Below are 26,441 nucleotides of genomic sequence, written 5' to 3'. Positions count from 1 at the left end.
TAATAATAATAATAGTAATAATAATGATTATGATAATAATAATAATAATAATAATAATAACAATAATAATGAAAAGTGGGTCCAAATATTAATATTGTGGTTACACATTTTGAATTTGATAATAATTATGAAAAGTAAGTCCAAATACTAATAATAGGGTTACAGATTTGGAATTTGATAATAATTATGAAAAGTGAGTCCAAATACTAATATTATGGTTACACATTTTGAATTTGATAATGATTATGAAATGTGAGTTCAAATATTAATATTGCGATTACACATTTTGAATTTGATAATACTTATGAAAAGTGAGTCCAAATATTAATATTATGACCACACATTTTGAATTTGATGATAATAATAATAATAATAATAATAATAATAATAATAATAATAATAATAATAATAATAATGATGATGAAAAGTGCGTCCAAATATTAATATTGTGGTTACACATTTTGAATTTGATAATAATTATGAAAAGTGAGTCCAAATATTAATATTGTGATTACACATTTTGAATTTGATAATAATTATGGAAAGTGAGTCCAAATACTAATATTATGGTTACACATTTTGAATTTCATAATAATTATGAAATGTGAGTTCAAAATATTAATATTGCGATTACACATTTTGAATTTGATAATGATTATAAAAAGTGAGTCCAAATATTAATATTGTGATTACACATTTTGAATTGATAATTATGAAAAGTAATCCGTATATTAATATTGTAGTAAAACATTTTGAATTTGATAATAATTATGAATAGTGAGTCCAAATAATAATATTGTGATTACACATTTTGAATTTGATAATAATTATGAAAAGTGAGCCTAAATATTAATATTGTGATTACACATTTTCAATTTGATAATGATTATGAAAGGTGAGTCCAAATATTATTATTGTGATTACACATTTTGAATTTGATAATAATTAAGAAACGTGAGTCTGGAAAGAAACGACAGGCAGTATTTACTAAGATCCTTTTGGTAGTTTAATGTAAGTATCAGATGAATACCAAAGAAAGAATACATGAGTCCCTCCCTTCTCCGTAGCTTGGAGTTGAGAGACATAATCGTCGACAGTTTTAATTGAAGATTCTTTCACGCTTGGAGGAAATATCTCAAGTGCTAGGGCAGGAATTCGAATTAATTTCCACTGCCTCTTCATATTACAATGCTTTTTATTTTGTAATTTTAAATAGACTGTCACATCAAATATTCATTATTAAATTTATTTTGATGTAAAACGATATTTAATTACTACTACATAATGGGACATGCTGATAATAATCAAGTCGGAAAATGCCGAACAGTGGGGAAAAGTCCAGACTTTTGTGTACTAAATATCACTGACTAAAAGGAAGATTCTGTTATTTGCCTCTGCATATCAGTAAGTGTTCTTGGAATAAGCAGTGATAACGTCAAATCACTGGTGTCAGTATATAAGCAAACATAAATTACAACGAATGGATACAGAATCTTTACTTTATACCGGGTGTTTCACAATTATATGTACAAATTGCAGAGGTGGCTAGAGAAGAACTAAACAAGGCAAAAAAGTCATAATTAGACTTCGGAATTTTAGGTCGCTAAAATGTGATTATAGGTGCCTAAAATAGGCTTTAAAGTTTAGGCTCTAAAGTAAAATAATTTTTGACAATTAAGTTAAAAATTGGCTCAATGTAAGTTATAAAATTCTTAAATTTATTTAAGTGCTTATAATAATATTAAACTAATTATATAATATTTATCTAAATTTACCATATTATTACAATAATTTAATAATAATAATAATAATAATAATAATAATATACCACCACAATCACTACTGCTATTACGATTTAGAGTTAGTTCTGATCAATTATCTGCTACAAACGAAATTCGCTTTTGAGGGACATCAGAACTCAACTTTCCAACAATTAAATAGGCTATTTAGCACCCCATGCTCTCAGTAGTTTTATTTACAGATAGCCAGATAAGTTAATCACCAATTTCCGGACTAATTCTGCACAGAGTCTCTCATACGTACTATGAACATAATTTTTTTTCTTAAGATGGATCCTGATGGAATATTTCTACGGCAATATTTCTCCAAAAAAAAAAACTTAGAAAATAACCGACAAAATAATCAGCCCAAGTGGGATTCGAACTCACAACCGGAAGGCAGCCTCGGAGCATGAGTCCCGCTCGCTAACCCCTAATACCATGATGGTGTCGCAATGTAAAGAAGTGAAATAGTCCAGCAAAGACGATTTTCTTTACGTTGTAGAGAGACTGCACATTTCTTTGTCAACCTAAAGATACTGTTCCCACATTATTAACTAAATGCGCCTAAACGTTGGACATTTCTACATTTATGAGTGCTAAAATAAAAATAAAAAATCTCGCACAACATTTATAATATTTTACGAAATGAGAATAGCCCGTTAGTTATATCAACTAATTCAAGTTTTGCCTTTATGTTGCCTGTCATCTCGGTAGCGTAATGTTTTCATAAAAAATGTGGAATATCTTTCACATCCTATCACGTTAAAATATTTCTGATAAATTTTATACAACTCTAAGATCTAGTGTCAAATTATGAGTTAATCATAATGCATTGCGAGTCTTTCTTTCTAATAATAAATATACTGTAATTATTATGTTGTCACTATGAATTTTTCAAAACAAACTAAACGCTAGCTAATGACTAGCTTTCAACATTGAGATACAACAGATTAGCAGGTATAATTGGTAAGTAATATGGAACTGATGGTTACCACGAAAATTTCCACGTTATTACACAAGCTAATTTTTTAAGTGAAACTTATTTAGGAACCTCACAAGTGATACCAACATGACACCACTTATGAGGTAACTAGGCCAGGAAATAATGGGGTAGGGTGGCCAGTTTCTTTCCCCCTTAGAATACGGTATTGACAATTTATTTTGATGTTGAAGATTCTGTTGCTGTAGAAAGCTGCTTATAATACAGTATATAAATTTGCATTGAGTATACACAGTCACCATGAATATATTATATTCATCCATGTTCCATGAAGTCACTGTATCATAAACAAGAACGTTCTATTATAGCCCTATTGATCATAAAGTGTATCATGAACTACAGTGACTATACTTGTTTTTTTGAAAGATGGAACATGACAGGAGCGTTGCGATGGGAAAAACAATTGAATGTCACATAGCGTGGTAGGCCTGTTGCTATGGTAACAACGGTTGAGTTGCCAAATTTACCGTTCCCACGTGGCGAGTACTTAATACTGAGAGGATTAATAGCTCTCTTGGCGACATTCATTGTGCACACAATGTTAGCATTGGTAGTTTCGTCTTTGATTCCCTGTCGATTTTTGTATTGTTTTCTTATCTTCGCGTCAATTGTCAATGAATGTCTTAACGTCTGCCATCTTAATGTCAATTGCTATATAGCTTCCATCAACTGGCAGTCGACCTCGTTGGCACGTTGGTATAGCGCTGGCCTTCTATGCCCAAGGTTGCGGGTTCGATCCCGGGCCAGGTCGATGGCATTTAAGTGTGCTTAAATGCGACAGGCTCATGTCAGTAGATTCACTGGCATGTAAAAGAACTCCTGCGGGACAAAATTCCGGCACATCCGGCGACGCTGATATAACCTCTGCAGTTGCGAGCGTCGTTAAATAAAACATAACATTTAACATTCAACTGGCAGCTTGGTAGTCCATAGTAGTAGTTCCAAGCTCGGCCGCTTAACTGTCATGTCCTATCTTTTTAAAAAAAAGTTAGAGTCACTGTATCATAAACGAGCACGTGGTGCCATCTGTTGCTAGAACATTACAGCAACCTACTGTACTTCTGTGGCTCCTTGTCCTGGCACCTCTTCATCCTAATAGTTGTATTCATAATAATTATATATAAGCGATATTCTTCAATGTAATAAGTACCGATAGATAATAAATTGCTCTTAACTGGTTCATATAATCATTAAATTAGCGAGATAGTCATATTTAGCTTTCGAGGTAAAAGTATATTTGCAAATTAATTTTATTTTTACTTCTTTCTTTCAAAAATATTTTTCATTAAGATTTTTCATAATAACAATTTCTTTCTCTAAAGAATACACAGAATAGTAGCTAATAAACAATAACATTTTTATATTTAGAATTCAGTACATGTAGGCCAGTTCTAAGCGTTATATAGTGTAATTCTGCCTTGCTTTACATAAAACACAAAGCATAGAGCAAAAATTGCAGGTAAATTTGATGATGGTGTGTATCCAATGCCTACTCATTTCACTTTAGGTGATTCGGGATCCGCATATTGCGGACAAATTGCAGAACTGTGACTCATTTTATAGTTGGACACCACTTCGGCAGGTCATGCTGTACATGATATGTATCTGTGGAGAGTTCTAGGGTAAGTGTAGTGTACGGAATGAGTAATGCTAATGATGGAGATGAGGAAGGGAGAAGGAAGAACCCGGTGCCAACATGTAGCCTACTCCTGCCGAATAGCACCAAGGAGGCTGCTAGGGTTAACGCCCCTGTTTGATGGACGAATCACTATCAACAGTGATATAAAGCGACATCAAAAACTTTTTCCTTGCATTTTTAACTATGCCCTGATTGTACCTATGCAGTGTAAAATATTACCATGGCAACTAAAACTTACGATTAAACAAGGCCTGCAAGGTATAGTCAAAAAAACAAGGTACAATAAAAATGTAAGAAAGAAGTTTTTGATATCACTGTATATCTTCTCTACATATGTATACACTATGGAGAGATCTGGGATTTGATCCAGGCATATTGGTGCATAATCTAGCGATTAGAAGTTGTACACCACCATTTTTCCTAGTCCCAAGGAAGAAATTTTACATGAAAATTTCTTACCCTGCTGGAGATCGAACCTGGGCCTGCTAGTCTGGAGGCAGATACGCTACTACAGAGCCAACTCAGCAGACAAACTTGATGTGCATGTGTGTATGTTTATGTATTTAATTTTGTGTAAAATGACTCATATTGAAAGAACATTGTGAGGTCATTATTTGTAGAATTAAAAGAGAAACTGTTTGCAAGTTGGACGTATGAAACAAAATGTGCTTACAAAGACAGGAGATCTACACTACATTTACATATTAAAATCGTGGGTGGAGGAAGACAAAATATAAATTTTCAGTTTTCATGGTATAAGAAATATCCTTGGCTAACAGAGTGCTTTCAGACAAATAAGTAGATTGTTTTACCTGTATTGTTTGGGACTGACAATGAGTGGTTATCATCTTCTTGTGAGATCTGTGTCACAAAAAATTTGATAGAAAAGCTGATAAGCTGTATAAAAAGATACAAGGTAAGTAGATTTTTTTCACTTTATTATGCTTCCCTGCTCTAAAAGCCTTACAATTTATGTTTAAATGAACAGTAATTCTGAGTATAAAACCTAGAGAGAGATTCTTATCCCGTATCCTACATAAATCGTAATGTAGGTGTCGTATTGAAAAATTTTAAATAATTATTACATATGAAGGGTACACGGGAAAAATGTCACATTTCCATTAAGGGTGAGATATGATCTATTTCAGTATATTACTCCAAAATTTATTGGTGTTTCTACTTGAAATGAAGGAAATGATGAGTGTATCCGTGGTCTTAATTCTGCTTTACCACTTTTGGTAAAAATAACACTAAAGTTTGTAGTAATACAATGAATTAGATAACGATATCACCCTTAAAGGAATTGGGACATTGTTCGTTTTTCCCGTGTACCCTTCATATGTTATGAACACTTTGCTAAAATATTTAACATTTAGAAGAAAAAGTGTAAAAGAATGAGCTGTTCATGATTAACTGTTTCATTAAGAATTTGCAAAATTCATTATGAATGTGTGAACTGGCATTGTTACGGATGCTGAAAAGAGAAGTTAAGTCTTGGCCAAGATTGAAGATTTCAGTAGGGGAAGCAAGGGGTAGACTGAAGAAGAAATCATGGGAAAGCTTTTTAATGTGTTCTTTTATTGGTTGAACCTGAAGATCAGTGTGTAACTGATTGTTTCTTATGTACCAAGGTGCATTAATAGCTGTTCGTAAAAACTTGTTTTGAAAAATTTGCAATTTATTTAGATGACAATGTGCTGCACCACCCCAAACTGGGCATCCATATGTGATCTTAGATCTGATTAATGTTTTGAACAACAGATATCCCGTTTAGAGGTTATAAGCATAATAAGTCTCTTAAGAACAGAAAAGATGCTCGCATTTTCCTCTACAATGGAAACAATCCATTATAGTTTCTATTAAATCATTCCAACATCCTGCCCAATGGATTTCTACTGCCCTATCAGTCTTCTCTCTGTTCTAAGTATAATTTTTGAAAAGTTAATTGCGGATAGGTAACGAAAATATATTGTTTCCTCAAATTGTTACAATCCAGTTCAAGAGTTGCACAGTATTTTCTACTAAACTTGTAAAGTCTTTTCCGTACCTTTCTCACCGACATTACATTTTTTCCTTAAACTTCGCACATGATTATAATAGAAATAAACATCTCCTATACATTAAGAAAACATTTTACTACTAAAATAACGAAAATTGATTTTTTTTATCGACTCCTGATTTATGTAACACGCAAAATAATAAGCAATATATCGTTCAAATCTCACATCCTCTCTCCATAATATTTTATTCAAATCTATCCCATATTATACAGTATAATTCATCAAACTATGGTCGCTAAAAAAGAAATAATTAGAACCATTTTCCTTTTCATTTGTGGAAATAAAGACCATTAAATTTAAAGTAAATTTAATATATGTAGGTACTCACCAACAGCCCAATAAGAGATCCGCAACAAATACAATACAGCTTAAGACTGTTTTACAAATTTAACTGCACAATAGAAATAATCACGCACAATCCATCCTTATAAGTTGATGTGATCGCTACAATCTAAATTCACAAGATTCAGAAGCAGCCTAGCCGAATTCAACAGAGATGGCGGGAAACATGCAATTGAAATGGGCGATATGATTCGAAGTAAGCAATGTACTTGAAGAAAAAAAGTCCGTTGTATTGTTGAAATTGTATAAATAAATATTTACACACACAAAGAATGAGAATGAAAGATACAAATACAGATACTTATCTATATTATGCAGTGGTTTAGTTGGACTGGAACGTCGTTCCAGTAAATAAAATTGTATCCATGCGGAATATGTGGATGCCGAATTTGATATCCAGTACCGGGCACCGGCAGGAATCCATTTCGTAATTGCCAAATTGATAAGGTGAGTTTCTGTAAATTTGTTTTCCCAACTAAATCACTGATATTTTCAATTCAGATGCGTTCGAGGCGTTCGATTTGAATTTTACGACGTCTGATTATCTATAGGTGTAGGCCTATTGTATTCTAATGAGTCAAAAGTACATTGCTAGCATGAGTAATGACTTCAAAAAATTTCAACCAAAATCAGAAAACATCGTTATAGCTGGCACAAAGAGACAGTACATCCATAAATTTTATTATTTCTTTAAACATATATTTTATATCATCACATTTATAGTTGCTAGAATATTACTATGCGTCTCAATATTTTCTGAAGAAAGATATTCAACTCACTAAATAATGGGCAGATAACGGCTTTATATGAAAATAAAGTGTTATTTTAAGTAGGCCTATTACAAATTTATTTTCTTTTGTGGTATATTTTCGACTCATGTTCACAATATTTTGAAAAGTCTTACTGAAACTAAATCTCAAAGTCTTTCTTACAATCAATACAGTAATGTTATGTGGAATTAAAAACTGCCAACCATACCACTTTTTTATTTTATTTTAGGCCCATATCAAGCAATATCTCATTAAGAAGAGAGGAATACATTATATAAAGTGTTCAAAATTTCTACTACATCGTAGCTACATTTCAGTTTCGGAAAAACTTCAGTTTCTAAATTGAATTAAACTTCAATTAAAACATAATTTTCTTTTCGCACCATTATCTCACATACAAGGCAGCAGCTTGACGGAAAAATTACATTAAATTAATGGCTATCGTAATGAAATATAGGCCTACAGGACTATAACATGAAAATTAAACACTTTTATCACTATCATTTTCCTCTGATACAATATCTTCAAGTCTTCTCATAAGCGAATTACCGAATGAAATTCTATATGAAGGGCTAATAAGATCCATTAGCCCATACAGGGTTTCAAAATATCTATCAACAGGTTGTGTTTTATCATCATAGGCATTTCCAACAATCCTGAAACCTTGAGCACTAAGTTCAATACAATAATGCACATTCTCCAAGGTTGTTATGTTGAGATAAATATGCTGATCTGAGCTCATGTTGGCCGATAATTCTATGTTCTGGACATGTTCTTTTATATCATCAATAACCCCTGTTGCTTCCGTTTTCCACTGATCATCACTACACAACTGCTCTTCTCTGTCTTCTGCCATTATTTCAGGATTTAGCTTCATGCCTAGGATAAAATAATGGTATGTAAACATTTCATTAAAATATTGGGAGTTGCTACTGTAGCTTGCCATTTCATACAGCTTATATTTACTTGAGTTTATTTTCGGTAATAACTTTAATTTGTTGCATGATTCTATAAATCTAGTACCAACAGTAAATTGCATCATATAATTGTAAAGTCAAAAGGAAAAAATTCATAGGTTGCAGTCGCAGTCTATCTATAAAACAAAATCTTCTTCTGGTCACACAGATTGCAATGACATTCAGCATTTTTTTTTTTTTTTTTTAGTAGTTGCTTTTAAGTGACAAAATTAATTTTGGAATGCATTTCGAGAAGCCGTAAAAAACAGGGAAGGCCTCCAAACAGATACACCATAACAGACCAATGGGCTCTAATAATGTAATGAATAGCGTCAGTCTTTCATGCAAAATACAGGGCAGTATGAAAGGCATAAAAACAAGTTTGCAAAAACATCTTAAACATCTGAAGCTGTTAAAATTCTGCAAGATGATTACACCACCAAGTTAATTGTAGGCCTATGTACTGTAATATTACACAACTTACTATCTTTAATTTCGTAGAAATGTAAGTAAATATAAATAACGTCGTATGTAATAATGTCCAACTTCACTATTCATATAATTTCATTTTTTTCTTCCATATTTTTTAGTATACAGTAACTTTGTCACCATCATCGAGTTATGCTAACTGCAGACTGCAGTTACCCATTTCAAAGTACCAAAGTAACCTGCCATTTGCCTATTTAGAGCTCTGATTATACGTGTTTCGAGTAGATCGCCGTTTTGTGAGTTACATTGCCTTCGAATTATGCAGTTTAATTAATATTTAATTTATTAGTGCATTATGTTATCTAACAAATTATTTATAAAGCCGATACCTCGAAGGCATTGGTGATCAGCCAATACAATCTAGGATATGTTGGCAATGGTGATAGACGGAACAAATGCCTTCATTTGTTTTCGATTCAACATCTATCGATAAATTCGATAGCTTGAAACAATCGAATTACGTGATGGTACTTCTTCCGTTTCCGCTCTTTTCTTCGCTGTTGTTGGGTGAGGTGAGTTGTATAATAGTTGTTTTTGTAGAAATTAGTCTTTTTCTCCCAGTCATATGGAGTTTTATAAACTTTAGGCACAGTAATTAATGTTGAGACACCATATATTTATCAAAAATATACTGCCGCAAGTAAAAAATTCCGAATTTGTTTGTAGACTATTGAACCCACGTGTCACGTAGATTGCATCTTTTCGCCAAATGATGAATGTGTAGGTCAGACGAATTTATGAAGACAATTATATACTACCACCCACATCTGATGGCAAAAATTGATGCATGTCTCGTGTAGTGTAGTGCTAAAAAAATGTAAGATCGTTAGAACATAGCAGTGTTAAGTACCGAAAAGTATGTGCGTGTATCAATGATCGTGCATAGATTTTAGTACGGTACTTATAAAATTAATGCCTACTGCATATTTTGTTAATTTGAATATAGCTAGTTGTACATACGTAACCTAATTGGTTTTGTTTTCAGAAATCGGCACAATGTCGGCTCACTTGACGTGGATGATCGTTCGTAACAACAATGCGTATCTTCTGAAGAAGAGGAATATTAAAAAACCATTCAGTACTGAACCAAACAATCTGAGCAATCTGAGTTCTTTCCGGTATAACGGATTAATTCATAAAAAAAGTGTTGGAATAGTTGCTACACCTGATAATAAGGGATTCACTGTAGTCTACAAGAAGAGTAAAGCCTCTGTAAGTGAACATTATTTAATTGTGAATCGTTAGATATATAAATTTCAAGTAAAATCATTCTTTAGTAGTTACAAATAATTATAGCCACTGGCAAAACGCGAGCACCTTTCCCCTTTATCAATAACAAAAGGTATTACTGAAGAATACAATAGAGCCATATTATACCCGATTGATAAAGCAAAGATGGTGACGATGACGTAATATTATAATGCAAGACAAAAGTCTCAACAAACCTAACCTGCCACTGATTTTCGGCCTTAGAAAACTCGCTATCTACCAAAACTTGTATAGTAGTTCCGTATCGTATTCTCCAGTAGACCCTAACAGGGGAGCAAAGTGGTTCGCCAACAGCTATAATTTATTTGTACTAAAATGTGATTATATCAAATTTCAAATGATGTAAAAAATTCTAACTGAAGTTATGATGACAACCTTTTACCATCACCCACAACTGATGAAATTATGATGTATTATAGTGATGGTTATCTCTCTCTGCACTTCCTTCATTTAATAAATGTGAAAATTTATTGCAGCATAAACCTGCAAAATCAACAGTGAAGAGGACTATGAAAGGTGGTCCACGGCGTTCTCTGTATAAATTGAAGAAACTCATGAATGCAAACAAATACAGAACGGACCTGACAAAGGTATGGGACTGCAATTTATTACCGTATGCGATAATTAACATTGTTACAGCTAGCAAACATTTCAAGAGACTGTGGTATACTTCTATTTCGTAAAAAAGATCCGATTATGTTAAAATTAGTTATAAGTATAAATTTTCAGTTTCACAATGTCATTTAACATTTAGGATTTCAGATTTCCTATAGCACGGGACATTGAAAGTATTTTTGACGAAAAAAAAAAGTGGAAAAATGGTCAAGTTTTCAGAGGGAAGGTAGTTTGGAATTTGGAGAATCCATATAGGACATCAGTTGGCTTGAAATATATTAGAAAATAGGTAAAAATTGGAAAAAATTCATCATTTACATTAACCCAAAAGTCATTATTTAACACATGAGATAAAGAGTTAGAACGCTTCAAAATCAATGCAAAATGTACATTTCACTTTATTTAGTATATTGCAAGGCATACTAAAGCCGGCTAAATCTGAAAGAACAGATTACTAATAGGGGAAAGTTATCTCCACTCTCACCTTACTTTCGCCACACGTTAGCTGCTCTTTCTGTCTTACTTTTCACCCCATTGACTCACTTCCAAGCCAACCATAATGAAATGTGCATTCGACATGTATTTAGCATAACACCTAAATTACACTTAACTAGCTAAATTCCGCCAAATTAAGTGTGCAATCGACAGTCGCGTAGTAAAAATTACACATTAACTAGCTCACTTCCGTAAAAATTAAGGTGTGCATTCGACAGCTCTCACATAGTAACAGTTACACTAGTAACAGATTTAAAATGATCGTACTTAGCACAATACAACACACACCTCTGGAAGTAACACTTTTGGAGACCCAAATTCACCTCCCTCTCTTCCTCACGCATAGACATTATCTGCCCATTAAACGTAAGTGTATTAATTTTTCCTATTTTCAACATGTCTCGTCATAGCCGTGTGGTCTAAAATGTTACTTTGTACCCACGGCATGTGTTCTGTAGGCAACTTTGACGGATCACGTCCCACCATAAGGAATGAAATTAGAATGAAAAAAAAAACGGCGAATATGTTCAGTATTTTTGTACCATATGATGTTTCATAAAGTCTGAATTAGTGAAGACACACTATTACCACTACCCACAACTGATGGTACAAAATACAACATTATCTGTGCGTTTTTTTTTAAAGCAAAATGTGAAGTACTGCAGTAAGTTCGTTCTTTTATATGCTTCACTACAGTGCTGCTTTACATTCTGTGCAACAACTCCAAATACTGCTCTAAGAGTTTGCTGCATGTTACATCATAGTAAAATGCGTGTTTTGGTCTTTTCCAACATTTTTTATTGTTAAAATCTTGTAGTGATAGTAATTCCATGTCATTATCATGGAAGTCGAAACTATTTTTTGGATGATCATGCTTTTTCCCCCTACTTCCATTGTTGTTTACATGCTTCCTAAGTTGACAATACGACACATTCTGGTTGCTATGCAAACAAAAGAAATCACAGTGCTGTTGTAACTACTTACTGCACTCAAATGGAATCTTCATTTAAAAAAATACACATTTTCTTTTCTTTTAGACTTTTCCAGTATTAACTTATCAAATCCCGAAAAGACAAAGTATATGATTATGTCTTGTGACCAGAATATTGTACGAAATGGAAATATAAAAATTGGAGATTTATCCTTCGAAGGGGTGGAAAAATTCAAATATCTTGGAGCAACAGTAACAAATATAAATGACACTCGGGAGGAAATTAAACTCAGAATAAATATGGGAAATGCGTGTTATTATTCGGTTGAGAAGCTTTTATCATCTCGTCTGCTATCAAAAAATCTGAAAGTTAGAATTTATAAAACAGTTATATTACCGGTTGTTCTGTATGGTTATGAAACTTGGACTCTCAATCTGAGAGAGGAACATAAGTTAAGGGTGTTTGAGAATAAAGTGCTTAGGAATATATTTGGGGCTAAGCGGGATGAAATTACAGGAGAATGGAGAAAGTTACACAACGCAGAACTGCACGCATTGAATTCTTCACCTGACATAATTAGGAACATTAAATCCAGACGTTTGAGATGGGCAGGGCATGTAGCACGTATGGGCGAATCCAGAAATGCATATAGAGTGTTAGTTGGGAGACCGGAGGGAAAAAGACCTTTAGGGAGGCCGAGACGTAGATGGGAGGATAATATTGAAATGGATTTGAGGGAGGTGGGATATGATGATAGAGACTGGATTAATCTTGCACAGGATAGGGACCGATGGCGGGCTTATGTGAGGGCGGCGATGAACTTTCGGGTTCCTTAAAAGCCATTTGTAAGTAACTTATCACAACTGATTCTCTATGCTTCTTCAATCTCTTCATCCACTAAATCCTCTACCAATTCTTTTGCCATAATCATTAAATGATTACAAAACTTCTAATTAAGCTCTTACATTGGTCAGATTAATACAAATTTCATTACCAGAAACGACAATGACTCTTTACACATACTGCCTTGGCAGTGACGTTCAGACTTTTTTTTATAGGAGAAATGTTTACTTACCAAACAAATGTATGCATTATTTAAAATTAAAAAGAAATTCATTTAAATGACGATCATCCAAAAAATAGTGTGCAATATACACGTGTTAAGTGTGTAACAGAATCTCGGAAACGTAGTTTATTGTTGCAGTAACAACAGCCAATATCAATTGACCACCATTTTGCAGCAGTCACCTGGTCGGATTGTGTTTTTTTTTTTTACCCCCAGCACTGTATGAAGTGGTTTAAAAAAAAAAGCACAGATTGCAATAGATGTAACACAATGTGTTCTGTATTTATTTAGATATATTAATAAGTATACTACATTGCAGAAAAATGGTTTTCAGGTGATTATTTTGCACTGGAATAATTTCTGCCTTTCCACATTAATATGAATTTCAGTGTAAATGAGTGCAAAATAGGATACCTAGAATTCTACCGTATTTCATGCATTGAACAGTGAGACCATTTGTGCAGTAACAGGAAGTTAATAGTCAATGTTGGTCCGATTATCCAGCTCTTCTCTCAAAACCTAGACATCAAATCAACTGGTCCAGAAGCTTCAAATCTCGTATCATTTTGCAATTCATGTACCTACTTTTAAACTCACTCCCTCAGTATATTAATATAATATGAGTGAGATTGCTTCATGGTTTTGATATTATTCTGTATACAGCACAAAGGTTATTCTGCTCTTAAAGTGATAATTTTGCAGTTAGTGAAAAAATTTCATTGTGTTACATCTGTCCAGTTTGGCTTACCAGCAGCATAGTAATACTTCTAAACAATTTGAGTCTAATGCTTTATCCTTGTATTTCAGGCTGCATTGCGCAGAGCCAGTGCTGTGCTGAAGTCACAGAAGCCTCTGCCAGTCAAGAAAGCACGTGCAAAGAAATCCGATTAAATAAATATGTATTCCATTATGATAAAATAAAAGTTTTGTGTAAAGTGCATGTCTTATATTTTCACAAGGAGTATGTTATTGAATCAAATTTTTGGTCTCCAGTTATTCTGATAAATTTGCATCTTCCATAAACAGATTTCCCTCAATAATTACAACACTTTATCCTTCTGGCAACTTTAATAAGTAGCAATAAACTACTATCACAGTGAATTTACTGAACCTGCTTTCTTTCAATTCAGTACTTTACAAGAAAATTTATCAAAGACTATTTCATATTGTTAAAAACTTCCGACAAAATTTTAAAATATGTGCTTCAAGTTTCTTGTAACCAACTTAACCTCAATCAGAGGGGAAATTACATTATAAATATGTAAATTCTTTGAAGAAAAACTAGGTTATACGGCCTACGGTGACTAACTCCCCTGTATTTTCCAGGAACTCCTGCATTTGAGCTATTTTTTTTTTATCCTTCCAACTCCCGTATTTTTCATCAGTCATTGTTCGCTATTTTTAATGTAATGTAATAATAAACCCCAGTAAAATTTTAGGCTTCATGTAGCAGGACATGGGAATTTTACTGGAAGCAAGTAAAGAGATAGGTTTGGAAGTAAATCCCGAAAAGACAAAGTACAAGGGTTGGAAATTTATCTTTTGAAGAGGTGGAGAAGTTCAAGTATCTTGGAGCAACAGTGACAAATATAAATGATACTCGGGAGGAAATTAAACACAGAATAAATATGGGAAATGCGTGTTATTTGGTTGAGAAGCTTTTATCATCCAGTCTGCTGTCAAAAAATCTGAAAGTTAGAATTTATGTTGTTGTTGTTTTCTAACGCCAGGCGTTTGACAATAAAGTCATTTGACCTCTTGCACTCCAATATTTTTCAAAGATATTATCATGACCAGCCACTGAAGCACAGATTTTGAGGTGTTCCGAATCCATAAAACAGTTATATTACCAGTTGTTCTTTATGGTTGTAAAACTTGGACTCTCACTTTGAGAGAGGAACATAGGTTAAGGGTGTTTGAGAATAAGGTGCTTAGGAAAATATTTGGGGCTAAGAGGGATGAAGTTACAGGAATGGAGAAAGTTACACAACACAGAACTGCATGCATTGTATTCTTCACCTGACATAATTAGGAACGTTAAATCCAGAGATGGCAGGGCATGTAGCATGTATGGGTGAATCCAGAAATGCATATAGAGTGTTAGTTGGGAGGCTGGAGGGGAAAAAGACTTTAGGGAGACCGAGACGTAGATGGGAGGATAATATTAAAATGGATTTGAGGGAGGTGGGATATGATAGAGAATGGATTAATATTGCTCAGGATAGGGACCAATGGCGGGCTTATGTGAGGGCGGCAATGAACCTCCGGGTTCCTTAAAAGCCAGTAAGTTAAGTAGCAGGATGAAATGACCACAGTAAAAGTGTTCATAATGTTGAACAATAAAAGGGCATCAGAGAAATCAAAGCAGCTTGAAACTAATAAAAGTCAGAACTAATGATGATAATTATCAGTAAGACTGTAACTGATTGCAAAGAGTTTCTTTAGTTTGAATAGTAAGATAACAATATTAAATATTCTGCAGCATTCTGGTGACAAATATAAACAAGTTAAAACTAAGAAACATGGATATTTTAAAATGTTACTGTACCCAATATGACCTAAATCTTATTTGTGTTATAGTTAAATTGATAGTATTTTTGTGGTCAAAAGTCGGTCACCTAAAACGAATATTATGACTATATTGTTTTAAAACAAAATATTTAAGACTAGTATTTGCCTAGGGTATAGGTTAGAATATTTATTACAAAAAACCAGTGATGTATACTGGTTAAAGGGTTTGGGCTACCGCTGACCCTATTATTACACAAAATATATCTAACAATTACTTTAATTTTAATTACTATGGTAAAACTAATAATACAAAATTATTACATTATGTTATATTATAAACTTTTCCTTTTGTAATTTCCTTGGGCTACCACCGGTAGCCCGCAAAATACGACCCTGCAAAAAACATGTCTAGAGATATTTGTTGTTGTTTTCTAATGCCAGGCGTTTGACAATAAAGTCATTTGACCTCTTGCACTCCAATATTTTTCAAAGATATTATCATGACCAGCCACTGAAGCACAGATTTTGAGGTGTTCCGAATCCATTTCTTGGTTTGAGTTGCACAATGGGTAGTTAGGGGGACTGATATATTCCAATTCTATTCTATTTACCTTACAATTCTTATTTTCCTTAATTTTATTGTGGTATTCTGCAGAACCCATGGCATACAGGAATGGGCGTAATTCATCATAATTGAATTAACTCACAAACAACTTTTCTTGGTCAGGACACTGTTTTTTGTGGTTCTTAGTGCCATAATATTTTCGAATCCCATTGGTCAGTTGCTTCAAAGAATTGGTATAAGATTTGAGGAAATGATACTAAAGGATATGCTACTAGAGCTAAACGACAGCTGTGAGCAGTATGGCATGAAGATAAACTCAAATAAGACGAAGAGCATGGTCATAGAAAGAAAAATACAGAAGATAAAACTTGCGAATTCTAAATGAGGCAGTAGAGCAAGTGGACAGCATCAAAACTTGGGGTGTAACATGCGCTGCTGCCAGGAAATCAGAAGAAGGATAGCAATGGCCAAGAAAGTTTTTAATAGAAAAAGGAGCAACTTCTGTAGACCTCTGGAAAAAGAACTAAGGAAGAGACTAGTGAAGTGCTTTGTATGGAGTGTGACATTATATGGAGCAGAAACATGGACATTACAACGAAGTGAAAAAAAGCGAATAGAAGCATTTGAAATGTGGATATGGAGAAGAATAGAATGTGTGAAGTGAACAGGCAGAATAAGAAATGAAGCTGTGTTCGAAAGAGTATCAATCTTCTTAGGCCCAATTGTATAAAACTCCCTGACTAAAGATCAACTTTGATCGAAGATCGAAAAGTGAACCGAGTTCAGACACTTCTTCTATTGTATAAAACTTTTCTGCGATCAAATTACCTTGGTTCAAATGCAATCTAAGTTCACGTGAAAATGATTTGGCAACATCGCATAAACAGGTGAAATACGTGATGCGCGGACCATGTTATACAGGTTTGTTCAGTGTTGCCAATTAGCGACTTTAACTCTTTTTCAACAACAATTTCTTTTAACTTTTATATTGCTTAAATAGGGATTTAGTGACCTTTTTAGCACCCCATAGTGACAAAATGTAAGCTTTCTTTGTTGATAATGAGAAATCTAGCGACTTTACAACTACTTTTTGGCGACTTTCCGTACACTCTGTTGCAGACACTGTTTTTTTTTTTTTTTTTGTGTAATGTAAATAATGGCGGACAATAAGAAGAAGGCTGACTGTTCTCCAAGTTGTTATCATGTTATGGCGTTTGATACTGCTAAACATAATAAAGCTTTATAAAACGACAATTTTCGTTTAGTAATACAGTTAATTGAACATTTATTAATGTACCTATCATATCCATTAATAATTAATGATTGTTATAAACATAATATAATTATAGGTTATGTTATTTGATAATGCTGAACACGATAGAGCCTTATAAAATATAAGAATGTTTGTGTATTAAGGCAAGAAATTGAAAGAAATATATATAAATGTACCTAACATATCTATTAATATTAATAATAATGGATATTTTATTTGCACAATCTGTCACTCGTATATTTCAAACAGAAAAGAAATAACTGAACTTGGATCATCTAACTTAATCGGAGAAATTTCTTCAGTCAAAGTTGACTTTAGTTTGAGACAAATTAATCTCAGATTAGACTTTATACAACACAAAATTCCAAGTTCAGCTGAAACAAGGATCAATTTAACCTCTGAGCTAAGATTAAATGGTTTATACAATCGGGCCTTAATGTATCCAGCTGTTTGCTGACAACATAAAGTCCACTGTAGTCTATTCAGTTGTTGCTTTTCAGGAGAAATGAGGGGTATTTTGATCAGTGTTCATTATAGATGCCTGTTGCTAGTAGCCAGAGGTGGGGTGTAGTCAATATATACTGCAGGGCTGTCTTTTCTGCAACTGGTACTGAAAAATATAGTGGGACTGCGTTGGTGGTTCAAAAGAGTAGGTGAAGAAAGAATGATGCTGAAACTGATGGGAGAGGAAAAGGAATTGGTTGGGTCACTGGCTGAGAAGAAACTGCCTACTGAAGGATGCATTGGAAGGAATGGTGAACGGTAGAAGAAGATATCAGATGATAGACGACATTAAGATGTATGGATCATACGAGGAAACAAAGAGGACAGCAGAAAATAGGAAAGACTGGATAAAGCTGAGTTTGCAGTGAAAAACATGCCCTTGGGTAGAACACGAAATGAAATGACATTTTAGGTATATTAAAATATTTTTTTATTGTTTTTAATCTCAATGTACAGTTAAGCAACCTTGATATTTCATGTATATTATGTAATCATACAAAAACCAAGGAAACTTTTAGTTATTTTTGCCCCATGTGGGGGATCTTTGCACAGATTTGTCCCTTTAAACTTACTATGTGTAACAATTTTCACTCCTATGTAAATTAGTCTAATTGATGAGTAATCTCGAGTTCTTGTTCTGAAATACTCACAACCTTAGGTTCTTTCTTCAGGAATAAGTTTCAAAGTGTAAATAGTTAACTCCCTTATATGTTTAATTTTCTTTGTAGGCTATTCCATGTCAAATCATAAATATGAAACTTCTAATACTAACAATCTATACTATAGATTGTATGAGAAATATAAACGGTGCAATCTGATACAATAAATTATTGTAGCTTAAACTTGGCTGAAAATTTTCTTGCAACTGAATATAATTCATAAGAATACATGAGATACAAAAGATTGTTAATGGATGCTTAATTTTACAGTTTAATCTCTAACAAAATTTCATTCTGAGACTTTGTTGAAACCTTCACATAATAAATATAAACAACATCAAATGTTAGGTATTGTAATACTGTACATCTTAATGTTCTGACCATTGATGGATTTTAAACTGAGATTTTTCATTATTATTGTTACTTTCTTTCCTGTAAATATAACTTCAATAGTCCTATAAAAATTTTCGGTCTGGCTTTCTTTAAGTAAGTAAAAGAGGCTCTTAAAACATAGAGACAAATAGAGTTTTTTTTTACATTTTTTTTTTTATCTTTATTGGTAGAGTGCCGGATGATTGGTCCAAAGCACTGGTGGCTGGCATACTGAATGGTGTTCTCTTTTAGAATTTTCTATTTGCCTCTGTGATCCCTGATTTTGGGGAGAACAAGGTTCAAATATTGTGTCTCAGTGCTTTGGACCAATTATCCGGCACCCTACCAATAAAGGAAATAAAAAAATGTAAAAAAAAAAAATGATTTGTCTGTATGTTTTAAGAGCCTCTTTTACATAAACTTCAAGAAAGCCAGACCGAAAATGTTTATAGGACTACTGTATCGTATTTATACCAGCTGATCATTAAATACCATACAAATTGGCGACTAGGTTGAAAGCTTTGATGATTTGGCATGTGATTAATTACCTTATACCTGGATATTCTTTCATTATTCTAGCCAACGTGAAATGCAGATTGGTATTTCAGTACACAATGAAGCAATGTTAAAGGCAATAATATTCCTTCTATACATTGAAAATATTGTACTTGCCATCTGAAAATAATCTCTTGTCCTCTTGTCATGATCATATTCTCTTCCATAGATCACTGTTAGGTACTTCGGTGCTTTCATGAAACAAGTTCTTCATTGGCCTCACTTGTTGTATTCCTTGTTGTTGAGCGACAAAATGGACAATGCCCTTTCTGAAGAACTTGTAGTTCAAAATCGTCCACGTGGAATACCTGCAAATTATTATTATTATTATTATTAATTCCTTTCAACTGAATTTTCACATAATATTGCAATATACATCTTGATTACACACTTTTATTACTTAATATCATAGCCATAACCAAATCATACGATATATGCAGAACACAACACCAACCACAACTACAACACCAATAGAAACAGACATGGAAATCCTACATATTGAAAAAAAAAAAAAAAAATCAAGTACACTAGAACAGTACGAAATATACAGGCATACAAAAACACAACATATCATCAATACACAATTAAATTTCAGAATGCACATCCTATTTGACACAACACTAATCTTAAATACACCCATCACCAAAGACCATAAGTAGAAAACGGAAACAAGCAAGGAATCTGTAATCTGAAGATGGCCAATATCAAGCCAAAACCAGTAAACCAGTCATTAACTAAGGTAAATTACCAGCAGTTTCAAATGAACATAGGAAAGTTGTTTAAATAACAATTTTACCGAAACTTAAATAATGTTGCAATTTAAAAATTTAGACAAATAGTATAATTTTTAATAATAATAATGTTACAGATGAGATATTGTCTGATTATGAAACTTGTACTAAAAATCACATAGTGCTGTGGTCTAGATGTTACATACTTTTCCACAGTTTTAGCCTGTCGGTGCATTTTACTTGATGATGATCCTTATAATGGATATTAGTATGTTAACTCGAATTTGAAGAAATTAAAATTCCAAAATGTTCTCTATTATAAGATACAGGGCTTTCGGCCAAATTTTTTAGACTAAGAATTTTTTCTATAACTGTAACTTCAGTTTCTGCCAAATGGGACTTACGAATATTTTAACTACAAGGAATATACTTTTATAATAATTACTAGCCGTACCCGTGCGCTCCGCTGCACCCGTTAGAAATAAATATAAAGTAATTACATAATTAAAATAGGACATCTGATCCAGGAACATTCTGTGTTTGATAGAAGGATAAATAGTTTATTATGTTACTTAAATTGTATTAAAAAAATTAAAATCCGATCATTTTGATCTAGAGACCACTCATTTGGTCATAAAAATTATTTTAGGAAATACAGGAAACGAATGCCTATCAAGTTTTCTGTGCATAAGAAGCTATTTTAATCTTACCTGTTCTCGATTCACTCAGAAGTTACTGTAATAACAGTATAGCATTATATCCATCTAGAGAAACTACACTTTCCATTGGTGAATTAATAATTAATTATACAAATCGGTTAATTTAGCTTCCGATATTACTTCATACAAACACAGAAACATTCTCTGTAGGCTATGTTTCATAGCTTTCGATTGTTGTTGTCCAAGGCCCCTTACAGACAAAGTCATTTGTTTTTTATTTCATGGCGTTGTTATTGTAATTTTGAAACTCCTTTATCTCATTAAATATCAGTCCTATCAAAATTTTTCATGGAATAAAACTTATCGGAAATGATTTTTAAAGAAACTTTTGTTATGTAATATTTTTCATAATTAATAATAAGGGAGATATTTCGATTTATTTAATTCAAGCCCCCTTATAACTCCCCTTTTAAATAAAATATTTTGAATGCCATATAGCTTAAATTCTAAGTTACAACGAACTTAATTTATATTCCAATTTTCATATAAATCGGTTTAGCCATTATCACGTGATAAGGTAACAAACATGCAGACAGACATACAAACAAAAATTTCAAAAAAGCGATTTTCGGTTTCAGGGCGGTTAATTATATATGTTAGGACCAATTATTTTTGGAAAATCGAAAATTACCAGAAAAATTTCGGCTACAGATTTATTATTAATATAGATGACATATTTCTAATACCTTACTGGTCCTATACTGTAGCCTTACCTTGTTACACGAGTTACAAAGTGTAATCTGTAAATCTGGCAGCAAGTTGCGGTAAAATTGATACCTCAATGGTGGTGGCCAGCGACAAATTAACACACTACTTGGCTCCATTGCTTGCAGTGTAGCATGGTTCACAACTACAGGTTCAAATTCGTCACCACCATTCTGAAAATTACACATATTCATTTTAATATAATTAAAAAAACCGTCTGCGTGCGCGCGCACACACACACACACACACACACACAGGTTCAAATAAAAGTCGGCTAAGGCTTACTGTATGTAATAGGAGTATCGGCCAGAGTTTGCTTTAGGGGTACTTGCAACAATGTTACAGACTTTCTAATGGTAGGTGTGGTTGGCATACCTGTCACTGTTGCTCCGAATAAATGAAATGGTTTCTTAATATATTTAAAAATTTAGAAGTTCGAATGACATAGGCCTAACATTGACAACACATAATCAATTTTCATATGTTTAAAATAAAAATGTAAAAAATTATTTAAATCAAAGATTAAAAAAGAAATCAGTTTATTAAAATCACTTTGATTAAATCAATCCACCCTGCTTTAAAGTCCATTGCTCCTGGCCGAGTTTGAACTCGTGAACTTCAGATCCAATGGCTGGTGTGTAACTGACAGATTACCAAAGATGACAGTAAAAAGTAAACATCTAATGGTGATCTAGGAGTTAATGTAAATTCCGTCCGTGTTTTAGAAATTATCACCTTTATTTCAGCATGCATGTCATAATAAAATTCAAATTTCTTTTCCAGTAGAAATTCTGCACCTCAATGAGGTATACAGTGTCCAATGATAAAATTTTCATAAAACTGTTTAATGTACATTCTCTGAATCCAATTCATAAAGACATACACTTTTGTAATTAATGTAATATCTTATAAAATTATTGTAATTTTTAAAGTACCGGTAATATGTTATATAAAAACTAAGAAATAAAACATACTTCGAAACTCATTAGTCGAGCCGTGAAGGGGTCTGCAATACTTGCAGGTGGCTCATCAAACTGCATTGTTTGATAGTTGTCACCTTGAAGCCATGACCCAGTGTTCTCTGCTTCTTCAGCAACAGGAACCGGTGCTTCAATCAGGCGAACTGCTTCTTCATCAGATATTCCTGGCTCCAGTTGAAATTCTACTAATGGCAACACCTCTAATTGAAACAGAAGAAAGATAAAAAACATCTCTTTTCAGTTATATGGAAAAGGAATGTCTACATTTTAGTGCCTAATGAAATTGTACTAGCCAAAATATGAACAAATAATAAAATCTTAGAAACACATTTTTAAAGCGAGAGTGAGTATGTGTGTATGAAATGTATGGAAGTCTACCTAAGTTTAAGTGAATGATAACTAAATGATTCACTCCAATCTATCTTAAAACATGTTAACAATATAATTAATTATTATGCTTTATATTATCTTCTATTTCGCCACGTAATATACTGTACATCTGCAATTTTCTATATTATCCCTAAAAATAAATAAGCTGTGTAGCTGATATAGCATATTGAACAGACGATTCTTGAATAAATCCTACTTTAAGTGTAAAATAATAATCGTGATTTATACATAAAATCATTGAAACCATTAAACTGAGTGAAAGGTGTTCTGGAAAGAAAAATTCGAAATATGATAGAACTGCTTCTCATAAAAAGTTATCACACTCACACACACACACACTCTCCCTCCCCCTCCCTCCCTATCAGTAATTAATACCTTTTGGTCTTTTCTTAGGAATTGTAATTTTTGCGCTTCCTCCAGACAATACTGATCTACCAAATACTGCTGGATTAATTTGTGTAACAATGAATTTTATCTCGTATATTTTCTGGAATATAGGCTGTTATGAGGAATTTATTGCTGAGTTGTGGAAAATGAGGCGAATGATGTGTCAGAGTTGTAGAATCTTATATGCGCCCTAAATAAAATTGTTCATCGTAAATCGTTAGCAGTTTCAGCGTTTCATTCGTTACTGGTTGCGGGAAATAAACTTACTCATCACAGTAGCAAGAAGTGAAATGGCCTGCTATTTTCCCTATAACAAAATATGCTTGGCAGCGATCACAAATCTAATCGATTAAACTAGAGAAATATGAAATTCCTTTTGATGTAACCTAGTATAAAGATGCAGCTAAAATAGGAAGCATACTCAATTACTACCAAGAAAAATTAGATAATCACACATACAAATATCTGGATCACACCACCATTAAATATATGAAAAAGATCCACACCACTTGATTAATAACTATAAAAGTATATCATTTTTAATAATATTGTTACCTTACGTAAGTTTTATAGTTTTCAGTAACATATATATAGCCATTACTCAGTAAATTATAGAAATTAAGATTTAATATAAAAAATTCTTTCTCTGCGTCTACTTATATAAAACCCCAAAAAATTTCACTTTCGTATAATCAATATAGCATTATGTGTGTAACTGCATTAACTATAATATTTCATTTTTAATGGTAATAATGTCATCAAACATTCTTAAGTTTTGTAATTCTTAATATCCAATACACAGCTGTAGTCAGAAAACTACGGACCAGAGAATCAGACCTATAAATTATTTTTATACGTTATCAAAAAATTACACAAATGAAGATTGACATATTGGCATTATGATGTGAAAGAATCTGAGCCATCTGAACTCTAAATATGTCAGCAATTCTGCAGGTCATGGCCTTCGTGTAATAGCCTATTGTTTATTGTAGTATGTGTTTTGTTTTATTCTGAAATGCAATTAGTTCTCAAAACTGACGAAAGATGGATTTTCGAAAATAGGAAAATTGACATTTCACTGAAAACTACTATTTTTTCTGAGAAAATTGGGTTCCAAGCTTCAAAATGAGGGGTCATTTATTAAAATCCGTTCAGCCATTTTCCCGTAATTTCCATTACCAGTTCAAATTATATATATAGGTACTTACCAAATGATACAAATGAATGCACAAAAGGTTGTCTACAATTAGTACAGCAATTAGCAGTGTTTGTCATTAGAGGATTGTATGTAGAGCAACGATAACACATGGGAAGCATCTCTTCATTGTCATGGTAAGGCTTTGCTCGCACCATAAGAGCTGATAAATCCACATATTCCTGCACAAGGAAAATATTGAACCAGTGTTTTATTGAAAATACAACCTGTTTCTTCAAAATATTTATCGCGCATGAATGGCCGAGTGGTTCTTTGCGAAAAAAAACATGTTGCTTGGAGAGATGTTACTAAGGATTACCAGAATGATGGTGACACCAACTCTTCTTTTGTGAACTAGCTATTAGTAAACCAGTGACAAATGAATATACAGCAGTCACAAAAGTTATCATACACAAAACTTTGAGAGTTACTCTAGCGATTAATGAAAGTCTAAATTTTAAATTCAGCACCATTAAATATCTATACGATTAAGTTTAAAGTTATTTATTTTAAAATAATTAAGAACTTTACAAACAAAATTCTGTTCTGCTGAACATCTGGTAACATACCTGAAATCTTGGAGGAACACGAAGACTCTGCATTTTTTCTAACACCTGACGAGCTAATTTGTATGCTCCTAAATTTCGTGCCTGTTTCGCTAAGGAATATAATACAGCAAACTGTGATACTCCCTTAGGACGCAGATCTTTGGTTTCATTCATTAGAAATCGAGATATGTTGAAGAGAGCTTCAGGCATGTAAGATGTGAAAGGTTCATCCTGAAACATTAAATGAATATGAAGACAAAATATAAAATTACATATTATTGAATTGTTGTACGAGTAATTTACAAATGTAACTCACCAAATACTTCTGAATTGTGTCATATGAATAATAAATACATGCATATTTTTCATGTTCGTAGAATTTAGTTATCATTTCTTCCTTTTGTTCGTCACTGAAAAAGAAAGCATTAAGACCATACAGCAAGAAAGTAAAATGAACTGCAAAATATGGTAATAGTTTGTACACAGTCAACCAAATGCCTATGTTATTGATATGAAATGATCCTTCCAATGTTGAATATAAAGCTTTATGGGAGAGTCAGAAGGATGTCTTCTATGAACTCCAAATTTTAATATGCATTATAAACAGGTTGTCACTACATCCAATATCGTGCGTAATTGGATTATGACAAGCGTGCCAATAATAACAATGACGTATTCGCTATGAGTAATACCAGAATGCTTGAGTGGGGATGCATGCAACTCGTCTTGTTATCTTGCTTACCGCTTCTGCACACCACGTAACAAGAAATTAAAATGCAAGACAGAAGGTAATGTATTATTTATTTTCAATCTTTAACAATTTTGTATCACTATTGTGTGTGTGTGTGTATCTAATGCTCTGGATTTAACAATGAAGTCATCATCCTTCTTACTTCCCAATATTTTGATGCGGATGCTTTAGCAAAGAAGGGC

General features: G+C 32.9%; 2 protein-coding genes and 1 long non-coding RNA gene across 3 annotated transcripts in view; 1 reads left to right on the top strand and 2 right to left on the bottom strand.

Annotated features, from left to right (window-relative positions):
* Positions 1–7,031: 7,031 nt before the first annotated feature.
* Positions 7,032–9,360, bottom strand: LOC138692240 (uncharacterized). The gene is made up of 2 exons (XR_011330033.1): positions 9,033–9,360; positions 7,032–8,471 (listed from the first exon to the last, which is right to left on the bottom strand). It is a non-coding gene; the product is annotated as an uncharacterized lncRNA (long non-coding RNA).
* Positions 9,361–9,411: 51 nt separating this feature from the next.
* On the top strand, positions 9,412–14,349 carry RpL28 (ribosomal protein L28). Its single transcript, XM_069815373.1, has 4 exons — positions 9,412–9,549; positions 10,023–10,249; positions 10,783–10,896; positions 14,222–14,349. Exons 2-4 carry the CDS (start codon positions 10,034–10,036, stop codon positions 14,303–14,305), a joined length of 414 nt encoding a protein of 137 aa, XP_069671474.1. The 5' UTR covers positions 9,412–9,549; positions 10,023–10,033; the 3' UTR covers positions 14,306–14,349.
* Positions 14,350–18,529: 4,180 nt separating this feature from the next.
* The window catches only part of Oseg1 (intraflagellar transport protein Oseg1), a 36,457-nt gene continuing 28,545 nt past the window's right edge, over positions 18,530–26,441 (bottom strand). The window contains exons 17-22 of the mRNA XM_069815371.1: positions 25,825–25,918; positions 25,530–25,739; positions 24,974–25,142; positions 22,983–23,188; positions 22,017–22,181; positions 18,530–20,161 (exon numbers count right to left, since the gene is read on the bottom strand). Of these exons, the coding sequence (XP_069671472.1) occupies positions 20,048–20,161; positions 22,017–22,181; positions 22,983–23,188; positions 24,974–25,142; positions 25,530–25,739; positions 25,825–25,918 (958 nt within the window). The 3' untranslated portion in view covers positions 18,530–20,047. The remainder of the gene's footprint in view (positions 20,162–22,016; positions 22,182–22,982; positions 23,189–24,973; positions 25,143–25,529; positions 25,740–25,824; positions 25,919–26,441) is intronic.

Source organism: Periplaneta americana, chromosome 16, assembly GCF_040183065.1.
Source record: "Periplaneta americana isolate PAMFEO1 chromosome 16, P.americana_PAMFEO1_priV1, whole genome shotgun sequence".
In the NCBI taxonomy this organism is placed as follows: domain Eukaryota; kingdom Metazoa; phylum Arthropoda; class Insecta; order Blattodea; family Blattidae; genus Periplaneta; species Periplaneta americana.
The sequence above is the reverse complement of the archived record's forward strand: the minus strand, read 5'-3'. Positions and strand labels throughout refer to the sequence as shown.